Here is a 19,117-nt window from a genome sequence, read left to right as displayed (position 1 = left end):
ATGTGTGCAGTGTGGGATACACACTGGGCAGAAAGCACTGTGCTAATCACCATGGAGGGCTTCCAGCCCACAGAAGCAATAGTCATTGCCATAATCCAACTTACAGCCTACTCGAGGAGAAAACCAGGGGTGGATTGCCCAATAAGCAAGGTAAGCACAGGCTTCCTTGTGCTTACTTACTAACTTGTAGTGGGCCATTTCACTGGGGATTAAAAAAATCTTGTTTTAAATTATCTGTCAATAATAAATAAATACATCTACTTTCATGAAAAGTTTCACTATAGTAACAGGAGCCAAAACTATGTCTATGCCTTAAAAATTCTTTTAGACACTGACCTTTCACAATGATAAAACTCTAAGATTGCCACACCTCAAAGCATAGAGGAAATATTTTATTTCATTAGTTTGGTATAGGGTGTGCAGGGCCATACTCCTGGAGGGTTTCTACATGGCTTAGTTAGTTTATAGTTTTTATTTTAAAAGATTAAAAAATGATTTCAAGTTTATAGGTGGCTTCAAAGCAGAAGTTAACATTAAAATGAAACATTAAATTTTGCATAAATTCAATGAAAATGCCACAACCTTCACATAAGGAGACAGAGAAATGAGACAAAAAAATTAAGAGTAAATAAATAAAAACCCTTAAAAAAATCCTTAACATCACAATTTATCTGTCTCGTAAGGCAGACAAAATGCACATTTTACAAACGTAAACTATTTTAGGAGCCTTCAAAAGTTTTAAAAGGTTGCTGGGTGGCACAAATGGTTTGAACTCAACTATTAACCTAAAGGGAGCTCTGGTGGCATAGTGCCTAAGGCATTAGACTGCTAACCAGCAGGCTGGCGGTTCAAACCCACCAGCCACTCCTCGGAAGGAAGACTGGGCAATCTACTTCCACAGAGATACCTCCTCGGAAACCCAAGGAGGGGTCGCTATGAGTTGGAATTGACTCAACGACAGTGAGTTTATTAACTTAATAAGATTGGCAGTTTGAATCCACCCACAGTGCCATGGAATAAAGGCCTGGTGATATGCTTCCATAAAGATTACAGCCAAGAAAATTCTATGAAGCAGCTGTACTCTGTAACACATGGGGTTGCCACGAGTCAGAGCAGACTCAACAGCAATGGGGTAAAGAAGTTTTCAAAATGACAGTTACAATTTATAATTCATTTAGTATTTACTACTTGCTGGTCCTTTGTAAGTTTTTAATCAACTTATAAAGTTATAGTAGATGCCTATTTTAATTCTTTGGATTTATAAAACTAACTGCCAAAGCATGACCTGAAATACAACTAAATGTGTATTTTGCAATAATACCTTGGTGAGGTGATATCAAAATTAGCAGTCAAAATCCTTAAAACAATGTCATTAATGACAACAATAATAGCTATTATGCACTACTCTGTCCCACACATTGATATATGTATGTGTTTTCATTCCTGTAACAATCCTGCAACACAGTTTTAGAAATCTTTTTCAAGCTGAAGCAGGTGAGGTATGCAGAGATTAGGCAATGTACACAAGGTTACATAGGTAAGAAGCACAGTGAGATTCAAACCTAGTTCTTTCTTAATTTCCAAATGATCTTTAACGCACACTGCCTGTCATCAAACAACAAGCTGACATCAGAATCAGATCAGGATGTAAGGTGTAGCACCAAAGCTGCTTGTTTCATTCATTCATCATTCATTTGTTCAGTAAGTATATGTGTTGAGTACCATGTATGTGTCAGGCATAAAGGGACACATTCAATTTACCAAGAGTTGTCAGGACCTGGAGGAATGAAATTTAAGAAGAGGTGGAAAGATGCTGAGGTTCACTATATCCATCAACTAAGGTAAACTACAGATCTAAAGTAAGCAAAAGAGGGCCTCAGGCCATAGGGTATTGGTTAACCCTGGCACATAGGTTACCCCTACATGCAAAGTACACCTACTTTTCCACAGGAATTTAAAGATTAAATTTTCTTTCTCAAACATTCCAGTCATAACTTTAATCTAGATTTTCCTTAGTATTAAATGTAAAATATTTGTAATTACTGTAAGAAAAACCAGAGGCTTTGAAACCAGAAATGCCTAAGTTAGAATTCTAGCTCTGTCACTTACCAGTTAATTTAAACACTTTGAGTTTTGCTTTCTTTATCTAGGAAAGAAGATCATAATTCCTGTCTCAAGCTGTTATGAGAATTAAATAATAAATACCAAGGAACACAGAACTTGTTTTTAGGCTTCAATTTCTCTATTGCTCCTTACAGAGCAAGAGAATTAATAATCATTCACAAGGCAATCTTAAAGAATACATAACATTATAAACCCCACATCAAAGTTATTTTTTTCTAAATTAAATAATCTGCTGTATTTGTGTCTAACAAATTACTTACTCTGAGATCTATATGAGACAAATCAAATATTTCTGGTTAGGAACAGCTACTGTTCATGTTTCATGAGGGTCTCTCTCATGACCAGGAAAAAAAAAAAAGAAAGGTTTTCATTACCAAATTTCCTAAAAATATCTGGTGTTTTAGTACCTTGCACCTTTTCTCCATTCAGACAAGACATTCATTTAGTGTCTGCTAAGAATGTGTTGGAGCACTTCCTGGTAAATTGTAGGAACCTCTGCCTTCCTGTGGGCAGAAAGAATCGAACTCACAAACCCCCTGATTCCCCTAAATATTCAGGGATGGGTAATCTATTAGCTAAGACAGCTTGTTGATGCAGGAATCCAAGACAGGGCTCAGAGTGATCAGATATGTGCTGATCCTCTTGGAAATTTTTTCTCAATGAGATTCAGAAGTCATTCGTTTGTTGGGTGAACCATATTGTTTGCTCTGTGTTGATCTAAGATCTAATTGCTGAAAAACGCAGAAGCCAAGATAAAGAGATTAGTATTTTCCCATTACGTCCTCATGTAATATAATTGACATCTACACAGTTATGGGGATGTTGATTTTTACAATTCAATTCAAAGTGATTCTGCTCAATATCATTCATTTATTTACAAAAGAGGAAACTACAGTCGAAACAGAGCAAATAAACTTGTCCAACACTACCCAGTTACTGTCATTGCTGAGATCAGAACTCAAGCCTCTCCTACTTCAGAATATAATTGATTTACTGTGGCAATCTAACTATAAAATATGAAGGGAGGAAAAAGTAATTAAGATCCCAATCAATGGATTTATGAGAAAGCAGTGTACCTACAAGATGATCTACTTTCTTTTTTAAATATAGTCTTCCCTCAGTATCCTCAGAGGATTGGTTCTAGGCCTCCTGCAGATCCTAAAACCCCCAGATGCTCAGGTCCTTTATACAAAATATTGTACTATATGCATATAGCCTAAGCACATCCTCCTGTATGCTTTAAATCATCTCTAGATTACATATATCTAATACAATGTAATTTATATGTAGATAGCAATTTATGCTCCCTCTTAGCCTTGGAGGGATTGCTTTGACCACTTAATTGCTTTTTCTTTTTCCCCTGAATATTTTCTATCCACAGGTGGTTGAATTTGCTGATACAGAACCTAAAAATATGGAGGGCTGATTGTATACACATTTTGTTTATTCTCCTTTCCTCTAATGATAGCCTCTATGTGTAAGAACTGGGATCATAGATAAAAATGGATTAACTGTGTCAGCACAAGATTTTAAAACTGCTTGACTGATTTGTCTACATCCCTGTTTAGAATGATTGCCATCTTGACCTTTGTTTTATAAAATTTCATAGTTTTCAATTCTAAACATTGAAAAAATGTTAAATAATAGTGTGTATACATAATCATGGAAAAAAGCATCAAGACGTCTGTATGAGCAATTAAGAAAATGTCCATACAAAGAAAATATTTTCAAAGAAAGCTGATACCAACAGATACTTAATTTTGACAGTAAGAGTATAAAATAGTGAAAAGGCAATTTTTAAAGGAAAAACTACAGTATTCATGCAAATAGTACTACTTAATAATATTACCTACCTGCTTTTTTGAGACATTTGTTCCAGTTTCTTGGCTAATGTGCAGCATTCTTCCTTTAACTTTATCAAAAATGTATTCTGGGAGGTCAGCAATGAATACTGTTCATTTTCTAGAAACAACAATAAACCCCCACCAAAATAAGAAATTTATGGTTGTAGCTCGGCAGTGCTTCCATCTGTAGAGTGGTAAAAACACGAAGACCACTACACATTTCCTATAAGTCACTGGATTGCTTTAATGTCCTAAGTCAGAGGACCTCTCATCTGGCAAAACATTAAATTTGTGAGAATACAGTTTCCTAATAATTACACACTAGAAATGTTTTTGATCCTATCAGGTTGGTGTAACAAACCAATTTTAACAAATTGCCAAATACCTTCATAGATGCTTATATCTTTATAACATGCAAGACATTATAAACATATTTTCACAAATTTACTATAAGCGGTTTCAAAAATGTTGACAACCAGATTTCAAATCATCAAGGAACTCTCTTCTACCCTGTAACCCATGCTTTATGTTTTATATTTGCATACATATTTCACTGCTCCCATCTTGCATATACTTCTGTAATTATGAAGGTGAGATACGTAATTTTCCTCAGCCTACATTCCCTGTCAGCGGCATGAACTGCAATGAATTTGGTCAAAAAAATTGGAGTGATATTTTTTGTGTTCTTAGGTGGTTTTAACTGTTAGATACTCTTCTCTACAGCACTCAGAGGTTCTGTCAAAGACTCTTTGATCACTGGGATCCTGTTAGCAGTGGAGACAAGCAATAATACATCATATGATTTCCTCCTTTTCTTTTTAGTGGAGAAACACTAAGTCTGGTGAATTTCATTTCTTCCAACCAAAATCCGTTAGAAGAAAATCTCCACTGAAAATACTGGAGGGAATTCTATGAGTCGATACAGCATGTTTACCACTTTATAAGTGAATAGACTATTTAATAAATGTCATGTTAGCAATTTTTCATTTTCAGGATAAGAGTGAATTTTTTACCCTGTCATCAAATACAGTACACATTAAGTCATGTGGAAATTACCTTTAAGTGTCAGGTTAAACAAAGGCCTCTATTTCTTTTCAATATTAGCTAATGATTGGCAAAAGCATATAGCATACAAAGCAAAATAAATCAAGGCACTAAAATTAAGCAATATTTTTTTGGAAGAGACAGGATCAATTAAACTTTTGTTTTAATCGTACAATCAGCTTGGAGTATGTGGTGTGGAATTATAATGACTGACACTGTCTTGTTTTGACTAACACTGTCTGTGAACACACAACTCAAAAGTGAAAGGAGCTACATAATGCTCCAACTGAACAAATCAAACTGCCTATTTTCAAAGTGCATTTTACTTTCAAATTAAAGGTAAAGAGTTACTGGCCAACTCCGTCTGCAGAATCGCGCCAATGTGATGAAAGATGGCAATTTTTAGCCAAGCTGCCAGCTGTGGTCAATGCCTTGTATTAGTGAATTTTAACAGCAGTTGTGAGAACTTGAAGAATGCAAAGGATTAAACATCACTCTAGATTGGGGTGGGGGAGGTGGGGAAATCATACAAATGCTAAAAATGTTCGAAGCTGCAAAGATTAAATAAAGGAACATATCAATTTGGAGCCACTGAATTACATCCAGCTGCGACAGTGAATTAAGAACCGATTAATGGCCAAAGCTTTTCTCCAGTTTGGATGCTGAAGCAAACTCATTAGGCTTTTAGAGTAGCTATAATGTGTGTACTGTGGGAACTGTTCAGTGCTATTCAGGAGACTCTAACTGTAAGCTCAGAGCATTTCCCGCAGAGCTTCTGATGCTATTTTCTTTATATAACATGTGTGCCTGAAAACCCAGCCAAAAATAAGCCCTTTGTTTTTCTACTTTGTTGTGGTCTCTCTCAGCTTTACGTTTCTTGAACACAGGTAAATAAACTCATAATCCAGATGGTGCAACAGATGTGAGAGCAGCACTCTGAAATCAACAGACAGTGGGCAATACTTTCCGTTTTCTCTTTTAAACGCTAACTAATATGTAATTCGGAATCTCCGGTGTAGTTAGCATCTGCTCCCTTCGGCCAGCCAAAGGTTACAGGTGTTCCTGATGTCATTTCACAGTAAGGCGTGGGCCTGGCTTGTGAGCGAGTGCCCAGGCTCTAATCTTTCCGTACCACCTACCAGTTTTGTCATGCTGGGCCTCCATTTGCTGTATCTTCTGTGTCAGCTCCTGCTCTCTTTGCTGGGCCTGAAGGGCTTGGGCCTTTGCTTCATTGCTAAAGCTCTGCTGAATGCTATCTTTTTCTAGCCTACAAAACAGGGAGGAGACATACAGAAATTTAATTTGCAGGTGTACAACCCCCATCATACCCCCCACAGGTCACAGAGAGCCGAGATGTAGTAAATTGTTAAGAATAACAATTTGACAGACCTGTTTTAGAGGAGAAATCCAAAGGACCTTTCATACAATGTGACAAAAGTACACAGCTTTAAAAATGGAAAAACCATTACAATTAAATGATGGCATTTTATAACCTTAACAAACAAGAATGTTTTTCTGTAACATTCTTAATATCTATTTATACCACCACAGCATCTTTTCTTTTCTGAATGGTCACTATTTCCTAAAGATTCTGGAGTTATAGAAAGAGTATGATTCAATACACTAAAACTAAGATTTGAAGACCATCTCTGTTTTCCCTCCCAAACTTGAAGTTAAATCTCAAATAGAGGATTCTCCACCCAGAGGCAAGTAAATGATTCTGTAGTGCCCAATGCATGTTTTCATTAGCAATTTGCAGACATTAGGCCATATAATAAGAATATAAATGTGAATATGAAAACTAATAACCTCCCCCCAGTACTTCATAATAAGATCCCTGTTGGATCATGTTGAAAGAAAATGCTGGATTATAAAAAGCTTCCATAGTCAGAGACAATGAGTCATCCCTCTGAAATACTGACCCCATCCCAATGTTGGGTCAGTCCAATCACAGTGACTTCTAAGAGAAAACTTCCTCACATAAGAACCCGAGGAACTCAAAAGACCTCATCGCTGGCAGCGCTGTGGATACTGATACTTTGTGCACATACACACACACATTAGGTTTGTTCTTTATACTCTAAATATGGTGAAGTGATACGAGAGCTTCCTTCAGTTAACTGACTCAGTTATTTCTAACTCCTGATCTCCTTGTGGGCATTTCTCATTCATGCTGCTTTGTTTACCAATTGAGATATTTACTGCCTAGCCTTTGCCAAACTAAAAATAAACAATTCCATAAAGCTATCACTACTAGTATATGTACTGCTGTGGAACTTCAATTCACCAGGTTCTAATTATAAAGCAACATAAGGAAAGCCGGTATTGAAATTGGTCAAGGCGTGTAGTAATGCTGTAATGTAAAATTCCAGAATGAAAATACACCCACACTTTGCTCAATGGAATCATCAGGGGACCATGCTAAATGTGAAATAAAGTCCCTCTGTTACTTCTATTAACAACACCCCCTTGAATGTAGTCCAAGGTCTCACCTCAAACTCAGTTCCAAACTAATATATTGCAACAAATGGATAGTCATAGCAGGCCACTTTTTGCCTCCCCAGTCATACCACATATTCTCTGGATTTGTTGATCATGTTGTTTCTTCTTCCCTCCATTCCCTGGCACAATGTATACTAGTCTTCTAAGGCCTACCTTAAAATTCACACTCCCTCACTCCTCTCTCTCCTAAATGAACTATTCTTTCCTCAGTGACCTCAATATATACTGTGAATATACTACTCAGATAACATTAATCACATTTTAGTTACTGGATTACATGTCTGTCTCCTGAGTGTCTGTGTACCCAGAGTGTAGCTCAGTACTTAGTACATGGGAAGTGGACAATGAATGTTCAATGATAATATGGCCTTATATGCTTGCCATGGCAGGTACCAAAGGGAGGAAGGCTGAAGTCTTTAAGTGAAGCTGAAGAATCCGCTCCAGCTCTTGCATGAGGAGGTAAAACTTACTGTTGATATATTAGAGAAGAAGAATGCCTGGAAGAGAAGAGTTCTAATGGTCTCTAACCAGAAAGAAGGCTGCCAAAGGAGTCTGCTTACAGAAGTCTGTGGCATTTTTTAACTGAGAAACCAGCTCCAAGTTGAATCTTATATTCCCTGTATTCCTGTATTCCCAGGAAATATAGGTGAGGAGACCTACAGCTCCGAAAACCCAAAAATCAGGTGACCATGTAATGCATAGTTCAAAACTAATAGCCATTTGAGAGTGAAAGGGACACTTAATAATTACACTGAGAAAAACAGTCATAAACTGGGATTTATAGTTCACATAAAGGGGCTGTCAGTTTCACCATCAATCTTCAGAATTACTGACACCCTAAATTTACTATAGGAAAAGAGCTGCTATCATATTATGTAGTACTCCATAAAAGAACTCTTGTCCAATACTGGTGAATTACATATCAACTTAAGTTTCTTGAATTCTTCCCCAATTTTCACTCGCCTTAAGAAGAAACACATTTTATTTTTCATTGCTTCAAATCACAGTAATATTCTTCTCTTTCTGACCTCCTTTTTATCCCCTTTCTTCCTCTCCCCTGCAAGGTCTTTCTGATTTAATAAATTTTTTATAAAACTTCTGAATGTTAGAGTAAAAGAGAATTCCACATTTGTTTAATTTCACTTGATAGTTGAAAAACTTGAGAGCCATAAAGGATTAGAAATCTCAAGGGTTTCATGTAAGTGATTTAAAGGCAGAAGTGGGATTCAAAGTATTCTGATTTAGAGAAATCTATTTTATAACATGAAGGAGCTCTGGTGGTGTAATGCCTAAGGCACATGCTAATCAGAAAGCGGGCAGTTCAAACCCACCAGCAACTCCATGGAAGGAAAACTGGGCCATCTACTTCCATAAAGATTTATTGCCTTGGAAACCCAAAGGGGGTCACTATGAGTCAGAATCGACTCGATGGAAGTGAGTTTTTTTTTCTTTTTTTAAAAATAACACTATAGAGGTCTGGTAGTGTAGTGCCTAAGGCATATGACTACTAACTAGAAGGCTGGTGGTTCAAGCCTACCAGCCACACTCCTCAGAAGGAAGGTTGGGCAATCTATTTCCGTAGTGATACTGCCTCGGAAACCCAAGGAGGGGTCGCTGTGAGTCGGGTCTGACTTGACAGTACATAACAACAACAACATAGAGGTAATACAACAATGGATTGAAAAGATTAATAATAATAATAATAAGTTATCCAAGGAAGAGAAAATTTCAAATCAGTTCATTAAATATTTTTCATAACTCTGTTATGTGAGTCTCTGCTATTTGTATGGTCAAATAAAGAGAAATAAGGTGCAATCCTTGCCCTTCAGAGGTTTACAGTCAAATAAGGGATTTGAAGTGGCAAAAATAGAATTTAAAAGGTGAAATGAACCACAAGAAAGATAGAAAAAAAAAAAAAAAAACTACCCAAGCATAGAAACAAACAAACAAATCAGCTGCTATTGAGTTGATTCTGACTCTTGTATGTCAGAGTAGAACTATGCTCCATAGGATTTTCATTGGCTAATTTTTCAGAAGTAGAGCACCAGGCCTTTCTTCTGAAGTACCTCAGGTGGACTCAAACCTCCAACCTCTCGGTTAGTGACTGAGCACATTAATTGTTTGCACCACCCAAGACTCCAAGTGTAGAAAATAGAAATTAATTACAGCTGGGTGTGAGAGCCTCATGAAGGCTAGCTAAGCTCCAAACATCAATAAGTTCATTTAACCAAACCTGTAATTAGCCCTATTTTACAATTAGAGTAAAAGCAAAATAGGTAAAGAAAAATGTCTTAGTAGATATTAAAATGGGGCTGAAGGATTTATTCATAATAGTCAAAAACTGAAAACAACTGAAATGTCCACCTCCTAAATAAATCAACAAATCGCGGCACAGCCTTACAATGGAATATTAATCATTAGTTTTTTAAAAAAAGAGCAAGTGCAATAGAGTTTTTTAAAAAAGCTGCTGAGACAACACACAGATGAACTCAAAAGCAGTGTGCTAAGTTAAAGAAGCCTGAACAAAGGTTGTATATTTTATGGTTACACTAATATGAAATTCTAGAAAAACAAACACTACAGTGACAGAAAGCAGAATAGTGTTGTCAGGAACTGGAGGTAGAGGAAAAGGCTGACTACAAAGGGACCCCTTTTGGATTGATGGGAGTGTTCTATATCATGATTGTGATGCATGTATTTGTCAAAACACATTCAATTGCACATTTAAAATTATTGGATTTTATTATATATAAATTTACTTTAATGAAGCTGATTTTTAAAAGAGCAAGTGCAATAGAGTAGGAACATCCACCTTATCTCCCAAATTATCCCTATCACCTGTAATCCATGCATGTGTGGACCATGTCAGGGTTTACTTGATAACAATTAAAGAAGTAAAAGGAATGAACAAATACTGGATAGTCCTCAAACATAGCTAAGTACATACAAAAGTTTAATCAATCCTTTTCCTGTTATAGTTGTGGGTGATTGATGACCATACTTTCCAAAAAATTTGGTTGCAAGGAGCTCTGGTAGCATAGTGGCTAAGACACTTCCCTGCTAACCAGATGGCTGGCGGTTCAAACCCACCAGCCACTCCTCGGAAGGATGGTTGGGCAATCCTGCTTCTGTAGTGATACTGCCTTGGAAACCCAAGGAGGGGTCGCTATGAGTCGGGTTTCACTCGACGGCACATAACAACAACATTGAAAAATGGAACTGAAGAATTAATTTTACATTTCTGATTCTCAACTTTTCCATATCATTTTTTATTTTAAAACTTGCTACTTTAAAAATACGCATGCCATAATACAAAAATGAATTATTAAACAGATTTTTTAAAATACAATTTCAATTTCATAGCTAGATTGAGGCACCAAGAGTTTTGGACAGTCCTAAAGTTCACCAATGAATCTAAGACAGAAATGATGAAAGCCTCAAGCCTCACTGAGAATAAGGACCTGGAAGTGAAGGTGATTTGAGGCATCAAAACTGCTTGTCATGCTGCTAATCACCATTTACTGATGTCTGAATTCTAGTATTAGACATACAATTCTTTTGATTGAAAGATACTTCCCTTTTAAAGAATACTGTAGTAAACTTTCACCTAAATCATATTCTTTTTTAAAAAAAGAAGAAGAATGTAGAGTTCTGGGGGCAGTTACATACTAGTGTGATGAGACTTACCAGACTCTGAATTGTGTCCCCCAAAATATGTGTTGCAAATCCTAACCTATGTACCTGTGGTTAATTTATACCACTTGAGAATGGATTGTCTTTGTTATATCAATGAGTCAGGATTAGTGTAGCATGTGTTTTGAGTCAGTGTCTTTTAAAATATAAAAAGAGCAGATTAGGACAAGCAAGCAAACAGGGATAGAGGAAGAGAGATGCCAAGCCCCATGAAGAATGCCCAGGAGCAGGAACTCAAAGAGCCAAGAACCTTCCTCCAGAGCCAAAAGAAAGAAAGCCTTCCCTTAGAGGCGGTGCCCTGAATTTGGACTTTTAGCCTCCTAAACTGTATGAAAATAAATTTCTATTTGTTAAAGCCACCCATTGGTAGTATTTCTGTATTCACAGCACTAGATAACTAAGACAGATACTTTCTAAGATGCTCACTACCTGACTAGAGAGAGAAACAGCTGGGTGGTACTGGGTGCTGTTTTGAGATAAGGCATATGATGTCTATTTGTTCCAGTCTGGATGATAATAGCTTTGCACATTGGTCGAAGTCAGTGGTGCTAGAAAATGTTTAATAAATGGTTTCAGGGGGAAAAATCCCAAATTTTGTAGCACTTGTTATACTCCCACCATGACCTGTATTTGGTAATACAGTTAACCAGAGTGACATCACCAAACAAAAATTTCAGAAGAAATACCCACAATTCACTGTCATGAGCTAGGGCTAGCCAGTCTTCTTAGGTGGTGTCTGCCTGGTTTCTCTACTGTAAAGGTACTGTTTCTCCCTTTATAATTAACAAGTAATTTATGAAGAGATACGATGACTCTGAAAATATCCTGTTACTCATAAGACTCTCACCTGCTAGTTTTAGCATCTAATGATAATTTTTCTAACTTCACCATTTCTTTGAATAATATTAACAATCTGCTGTGAGGAAGAGTTCTCCCACTTATTAATTTTTTTCTATCAGAATGAAGTCATGGATTCTTATTTTATTCACTTGATTATTATTTTATATTCAATTTGTCTTGAATTTGGCTAGTGGAAACTCCTTCAAGATGGCTCCTGTGTGACACATCTCCATTATTCTTGTACACATTTTGACCTTCTAGCACCACAAGATGTTCTAGGCTCATACTGTACTAGCCCTGCACCAGTGCTGGGATCAGCATTTGTCCAAGGAGTTCTTGTGCCTTTCAGTGGAAATGGTATTTAGCCCTTGATGGTGTTCACTGCTACTGGAACATCACTGCCTCCAGGTCGTCTTAGGAGACAGAACCAGGATATGATCATAAATATAATGTACAAGTATGAATATAAGTATGTGTGCTTACATACTATATAAATATACATTCATACTGATATTTCCAATTTCCAAGATAGGGTAGATCTCAGTCCTCCTGCTTTTTATAATTGTAACTTTCTTTCTCAACAGTGAGGTGCTCTGGTGGTGTAGTTCCTAAGGCATTTGACTGCTAACCAGAAGGCTGGCAGTTCAAACTCACCAGCCACTCCTTGGAAGGAAGATTAGGCATTCTACTTCCGTAGAGATACCGTCTTGGAAACCCAAAGAGGTGTTGCTATGAGTCGGATCCAACTAAGCTCATTACATGTATTCTTTTATTTAATCCTTACAACAACTTTTTGAGACAGATTCTCTTACTATCCTCACTTTTTAAATGAGGAAATTGAGGCCTAGAGATGTTGTGCCATTTGTCCAAAGTCATCCAGTTATTAAGGAGCAGAGTCAGATCCAACCCAGCTGCTTTTCTCTCTAGTTCATGAAGAATGGTTCTCAGTTAGTGAGCATCTTAGAAAGTGTCTGTCTTAGTTATCTAGTGCTGTGAAAACAGAAATACCACCAATGGGTGGCTTTAACAAACAGAAATTTATTTTCATACAGTTTAGGAGGCTAGAAGTCCAAATTCAGGGCACTGCCTTGAAGGGAGGGCTTTCTCTTTTTTGGCTCTGAAGGAAGGTTCTTGGCTCTTTGAGTGTTTTTGTTTTCTTTTTTTTTGGTTTCTCATCAGTGAGCCCTATCTAAACATATTTACTCAAAGTTAAAATATACAAAGGTTTTTTTTTTTTTTTCAACCCTCCAATAAAAAAATTGCTAATGCACTATGAAAAATAAATCTATCATAACAAGAATGAAATCTACTAGTGGTGAATTAAGTATTTAGAATTTTTTATTTTTCTTTGTTTTCCACAAATTCATATATACCATTTTCAGTTGATTCTCTTTGGTGTTCTGGGATGATCACGTCTTGAAAGGAAAAGGAGAAGAGTTGAAAATTCACAGAGCTAGAGGATTTAAGTATGGCATATACCTTCTTATTACTATGATCATAGGCAGAAGACTTAACTCTTTTAATCCTAGGGTTCATCATTCAAACAGGGCACAACAGTAAAATCCTACTTAAAGGACTGATAATTTTAGTAAACTACTATTTGTTAATGTTTACCATAAACTAAGCTCATTACATATATTCTTTTATTTAATCTTCACAACAACTTTTTGAGATAGATTCTCTTATTAGCCTCACTTTTTAAATGAGGAAATTGAAGCCTAGAGATGTTATGCCATTTGTCCAAAGTCATCCAGTTATTAAGGGGGCAGAGCCATTTTCCAGGCCTACCTGATTCTGTATAAACCATTATGCTTCAATTTCTTAATTTACCAGAGGTGCAAATACATGAGAAAATGTTGAAGGGACAATGAAAAAGTCTTATTTCAATTATCTGTATGTGTGTGTATGTCACTTCATACTTATATTATCCATCTTGACAGACAAATCCTAACTAACCTCTTCTCCCATTTTTCTCATATGCTATTAGATCATTTCTTCCTGCAACAACGCCATCAGTCAGCTGTAACCTGCTCAAAGAAATATACTGGCCTTTGCTAAAACCCTGAAAGGCTTACAAACACATCTGCGTCTCAACACAAAGAATCACAGAATCTTAGGGAAGATAAGACATGTGCATCTTATCTGTAACAGAAGCATCTCAATGGTAGGACCTTTTGTCTTGCTCACTAATTTATCCGAACATCTTGGAATGGTGCCTGACATACAGGTGTGCAGTCAACAAATATAGGTGATGAATGAAAAATTGTTAAGGTATAGAAAGTACTAAAGATCCTCCTGTCAACTAATGACTAGAATACTCACTGCTATTGAGTCAATTCCAACTCATAGTGACCCTACAGGACAGAGGAGAGCTGCCCCATAGGATTTCCAAGGCTGTAAATCTTTACGGAAACAGACTACCTCATCTTTCTCCAATGGAGCAGCTGGTCGGTTTGAACCACCAATCTTCTGGTTAGCAGAGAATGCCTTAACCACTGCACTACTAGAGCTTCTCCCTACTAACTGGAGGGCGAGTCAAACTGTTAACCTTGCTCCCTAGGTGTACCCTCATCACCAAATTGTTGAGCCAAGTTCAGGAGGCCAGGGTCATAAGCAAAAATACAACTTACACACAGACATTAGACAGAAAATGCATTACTCACATAGAGAAGAAACAGAGCAAGGTCAGCTTCAATAGTGGACACCAGTCTCCATAGCCAGTGGGTCACTCCCCACAGCTCATACAGGGCTGGTGCTCTATACTCATCCCTCTTGCACTGCAGTTGAACGACTCTGTTCCCTCCCCACCAGGAACTGAGCTAGAAGTGGGGTTGGCCAGGTGCCATATAATGCCCATGCATGAAAAGAGCAGGGAAAGGAGAGGAAACTGAGAAAGACAGCCTCCATTCCCAACTGTCATTATCAGACCCTGAAGCTTCCGAGGAGACAGTCTAGGTGGGGGCTTTGGAAGGCTGTGTGATAGACGGCTTTCTCATTTTCCCAACAGGAAGGGAATGTGATAAAACAATCTGCATTTAGGCCTAGAATTTAATTTAGTTTTATTGTTATTATTGACAATAAAAACAAAACAAAAACAATAGTAAATTAGTAGACAGTATGCTGCTCTCTGTGTTTGAGAGGAACCAAAACTCCTATGGCTGTTTATTGATAATAAGGCTATGATATATTCAACAAATGTAGAAATACAGTAGAGAACAAACAGGAATCTAAGATTCAGTAACCTCTACTTCCTCAAGTATGCAAAAAGCTTAGTGGGATCATACATATTTCCTAGAGTAAATTATTTCTATTTTAATCACTACAAAGTATGTCAGCAATTAAGTGTAATGTTGGAAGATGAATGATCAGATCAGTGCATGCAGCACTTCTAGGAAAGAAAGCAGGAAACAGAAAAGAGGTCAACTTCTTTCAAAGAAACAAACACAAAGAGAAGGAAATATTTAACAGAAATATTCCTAAAAATATTTTTCCCTTCCAAAATATTACCTTACAGTACCTCCAAAATAATTAGGCAAAGGTTGGTGTGCTTGACTAAATATTGTTTGCTTCCATTACACCTTCTATACAACTGGCATTGACTTAAAATCACAGGCCCCTATCATCAGATCCTCCTCCACATTTGTCTATGCTCTCTAGTTTACAAAGTACATTTAAATACACTGACCTCTCTCTTCACATTGACTTTGTGAGGAAAAGAGATGGAGCAGATATCCCTGTTTGATAGATGAGGCATCTCAAGATCAGAGAGTCAAGAGATATTGCTCAAAGCCACTTTGAGCAGAGCTGGAACCAGAACCTGTCTTTGCACTCCAAGTTCAGTGTTCTTTTCATTCCATGGCGCTGCCTCACATGGGGGGGTTGTTTAACCAAACAGTGTATTGCTCATCCATTCAAAAAGTACTTTCAACAAATACTTACAAACACTTACTTGTGCCAAGCACTAAAGTATGGGGGCACTGCAGTATAGGAGCCCTAGTGGCACAGTAGTTAAGTGCTCAGCTGCTTACCAAAGGGTTGAACCCACCATCTGCTCCATGGGAGAATGATGCGGCAGTATGTTTCCATAAAGATTACAGCCTTGGGAACCTTGTGGGGCAGTTTTACTCTGTCCAATAGGGTTACTATGAGTTGGAATTGACCATGATGGCATAAAACAACAGCATCGCAGTATACAAGACACAGACCCTGCCCTCAGAGAGTCTGTGGTCTAATGAAAAAAATAGGTAAGTAAAAACAGAAACAACTAAAAGAGTAGGGTAAACATTAAAAGAGGGCTATATTTCTCCCAGGAGCTCTGGTAGCGTAGTGCCTAAAGCACTTGACTGCTAACCAGAAGGCTGGCAGTTCAAAGCCACCAGCCACTCCTCGGAAGGAAGGTTGGGTAATCTACTTTCATAGTGATACTGCCTCGGAAACCCAGGGAGGGGTTGCTGTGAGTTGGGTCCGACTCAATGGCAAAAAACAACAACAACAACTTACTCCTCCTATTATACAGATATACAGGACAGGAGTTGGGGGATGGCTAGAGATAGTAAGGGAGGAGTTCAAGAGGCTTAAAAACCAACCAACCAAACAAAAAAAAAACCAGAGGTTAAACAATATAGTTACAAATGATGGGTATAGCATGTGCAAAGATCTAGGAAGGAGAAATGACCAGGTGCCTTTGGAAAAGTGCAGACAGTTTGGCATGATTGGAAGGTGGCGTGTATATATTGTGGGGTAGAAGCAAGCAGTTGGTGGAAGGGAGATAGAAGAGAGATGAAACTGGAGATGTAGGCAGGAGCCAGAACATGAAGCTATTTTTAAGGACTTCATCCTGAGGGAACTAGGGAGCCAATGTAGGGTTTTAAGCAGGGAAGTGTTGTGATCACACTCATGCTTTAGAAAGATCACTCTGGCTGCAGTGTGGGGAACAGATGGGGTAGGGACAACATTAGAAGCAGGAAGAGCACTTATTACTACAGCATTAGTAAGAGAAATTTCTGTAATTATTTCTTTAGATATAGTAGATACCATAGATGGATATTGAGACTGAATAGCTATCAAGTGTGGATTTCACTAATATTCAGCTTTAAAATTTGTTTAATAGTTCAGAAGTCTCTAATTCATTAAGTGATTGAAGGAGATAGATCCTGTGAGATAGTAAGACACTCCTATGAGCTAACAATGGTAATGTGCCCAATTGCCAGGTTAAAGGACAAAAACAAATACACTGCTGCATAAAATAAATTAGATTATTTTACCTCTGTATCTTCAAACTCTCAAAATATTTGTATTTTCCATCTCTAATTTATTTGTGTATACTGATCATTTTGGTCAACTCTTGCCTTTCCTCTCTGAAATTATCAGTTTTTCTACATATCCCTAACCTCTCTGATGACTAACTTCCAATCAGACATCAGTAGGGTCAATATGTACTCATTATAGTGACATTTCTGTAACCTGCTGATGGATATGCACCAGTGTCAAATCACCTTACAATTGACTGAGAAGAGTACTCATTCCACTATTAAAATGTTTCTGAAATTAGTTTCTGGGATCCATTATTAAATGGAGGAAGATGTTGGTTACTTTGTGGCCATTACAACTATTCAGAAATTTGCTATACTAATAGTAATTACAATTATTAAACACACTTTATAGTATCTAGTTTCTTAAATATGCTTGAACAATCCTTCATTTATCTGGAATTGTTGAGAAATAAAATGTTTCACATGAATGATTTTTCCAGACATTAGACTCACAGAATTCTGAACGTCTGCTATAGAAAAAGGTCTAAAACAGATAACTTATGTGTCTGCTTTCTTACACAAAATATATCAAATATAACAAACTCTTCCTGAGAACTAGGAGTTGGAATCAACTTGATGGCAATGGGTTTTATTTTGTTTGATTTATTTCTTGATAACTACAACTCATAACTTAAAATGAAGTAGGTTACCACTGCTATTCCCTTTGCCAGGAAGCTCATTGTTATATTTTTGAGCACCCAACACAGTCACTGGAAACATAAAAGGCACTCAGTAATATTTGTTGCATGAAAGATCCTAGATGCTATCCTGAATGACCAGAAAAGCATACTGATCTGCTTCTTATAATTTTTTCTTTGTTTTTGCTGTCATGTTTTCTTGTTTTTGTTTTTTAATGACTAAAAGTGATGTCATAGGATAATTCCCTTGATCTTGCAGAGAAAAAGGCAAGAACTTTGCAATAGTTATTTGAGTCTTAAAAGTACTTAATTTTTTTTTTTTTTTATTTTTACCATCTCCAACCCTAACCCAGTCTCCTCCCCTCCCTGCCTAGTAACCCCACCCGGTACCCCTCATAGTTATACCCTCCTGTGTGTCCTGCATTTCCTCCATGTGAATGTTGCCCCTCTGGTGCCCCATGGTCGATTGCTCCAAGGGATGTATCTCCATAGAGTATGTGGGTGCATCACCCTGGGTTGAATGGTCTTATTTGAGTGTATGTCTTATTTACCATTGGGCTGAGAGCCATCCCCTAGGAGTGAGCTTTTTTCCAGGCCCGAAGTGTGTCCCAGGGCCATAGTATTATAGGGGGTCCTACCAGACTCCATCAGACCAGTAATTCTGATCATTATTGTGTTTTTGGATTTTGTTCCACATTTTTCCTCCCACTCTCTCCAGGATCTCCAGTTTCATTCTTTCCTGAGTGGTTGGCATTGGTAGCCAGGCACCATCTAGTTCTTCTGGTCTCGAGGGCCATCGTGTCCTAGGACTGATCTGATTGCTTCCAAATGACCTTGTTTTTTTTTTCTTTTTGTACCCTTCTTCACTTCCAATGATAGGAGACCATTACATGTATCTTAGATGACCACTTGAAAGCTTTTAAGATCCTAGTCACTACTCACTGATATAGGTTGGGGACAAGATTTTTATGCATTTTGTTGTGCCAGTTGAATCTGGTGTCCCCCAGTACTATGGCCCTGAGTCAGTAGATCGGTTGGATCTCTCTCCCACAGTGTCTGGCTGTCTGTGAGGGATTGTTCTATGTCTGTCTTCTGTTGTTTCTGTAAGGATTGTAAGTAT

The 19,117-nt window shown here is 37.5% G+C and overlaps 1 protein-coding gene across 1 annotated transcript in view; it reads right to left on the bottom strand.

Moving 5' to 3' along the window:
* The window catches only part of SDCCAG8 (SHH signaling and ciliogenesis regulator SDCCAG8), a 352,265-nt gene that overhangs the window by 109,106 nt on the left and 224,042 nt on the right, over positions 1 to 19,117 (bottom strand). Inside the window, exons 14-15 of the mRNA XM_007949144.2 lie at positions 6,152 to 6,279; positions 3,978 to 4,086 (exon numbers count right to left, since the gene is read on the bottom strand). Of these exons, the coding sequence (XP_007947335.2) occupies positions 3,978 to 4,086; positions 6,152 to 6,279 (237 nt within the window). The remainder of the gene's footprint in view (positions 1 to 3,977; positions 4,087 to 6,151; positions 6,280 to 19,117) is intronic.

The sequence above is a fragment of the Orycteropus afer genome, unplaced genomic scaffold (assembly GCF_000298275.1).
Source record: "Orycteropus afer afer isolate SDZICR_OR568_19922 unplaced genomic scaffold, OryAfe1.0 scaffold00239, whole genome shotgun sequence".
Classification (NCBI taxonomy): domain Eukaryota; kingdom Metazoa; phylum Chordata; class Mammalia; order Tubulidentata; family Orycteropodidae; genus Orycteropus; species Orycteropus afer.
Note: the sequence above shows the minus strand (reverse complement) of the source record. Positions and strands in the feature narration are given on the sequence as shown.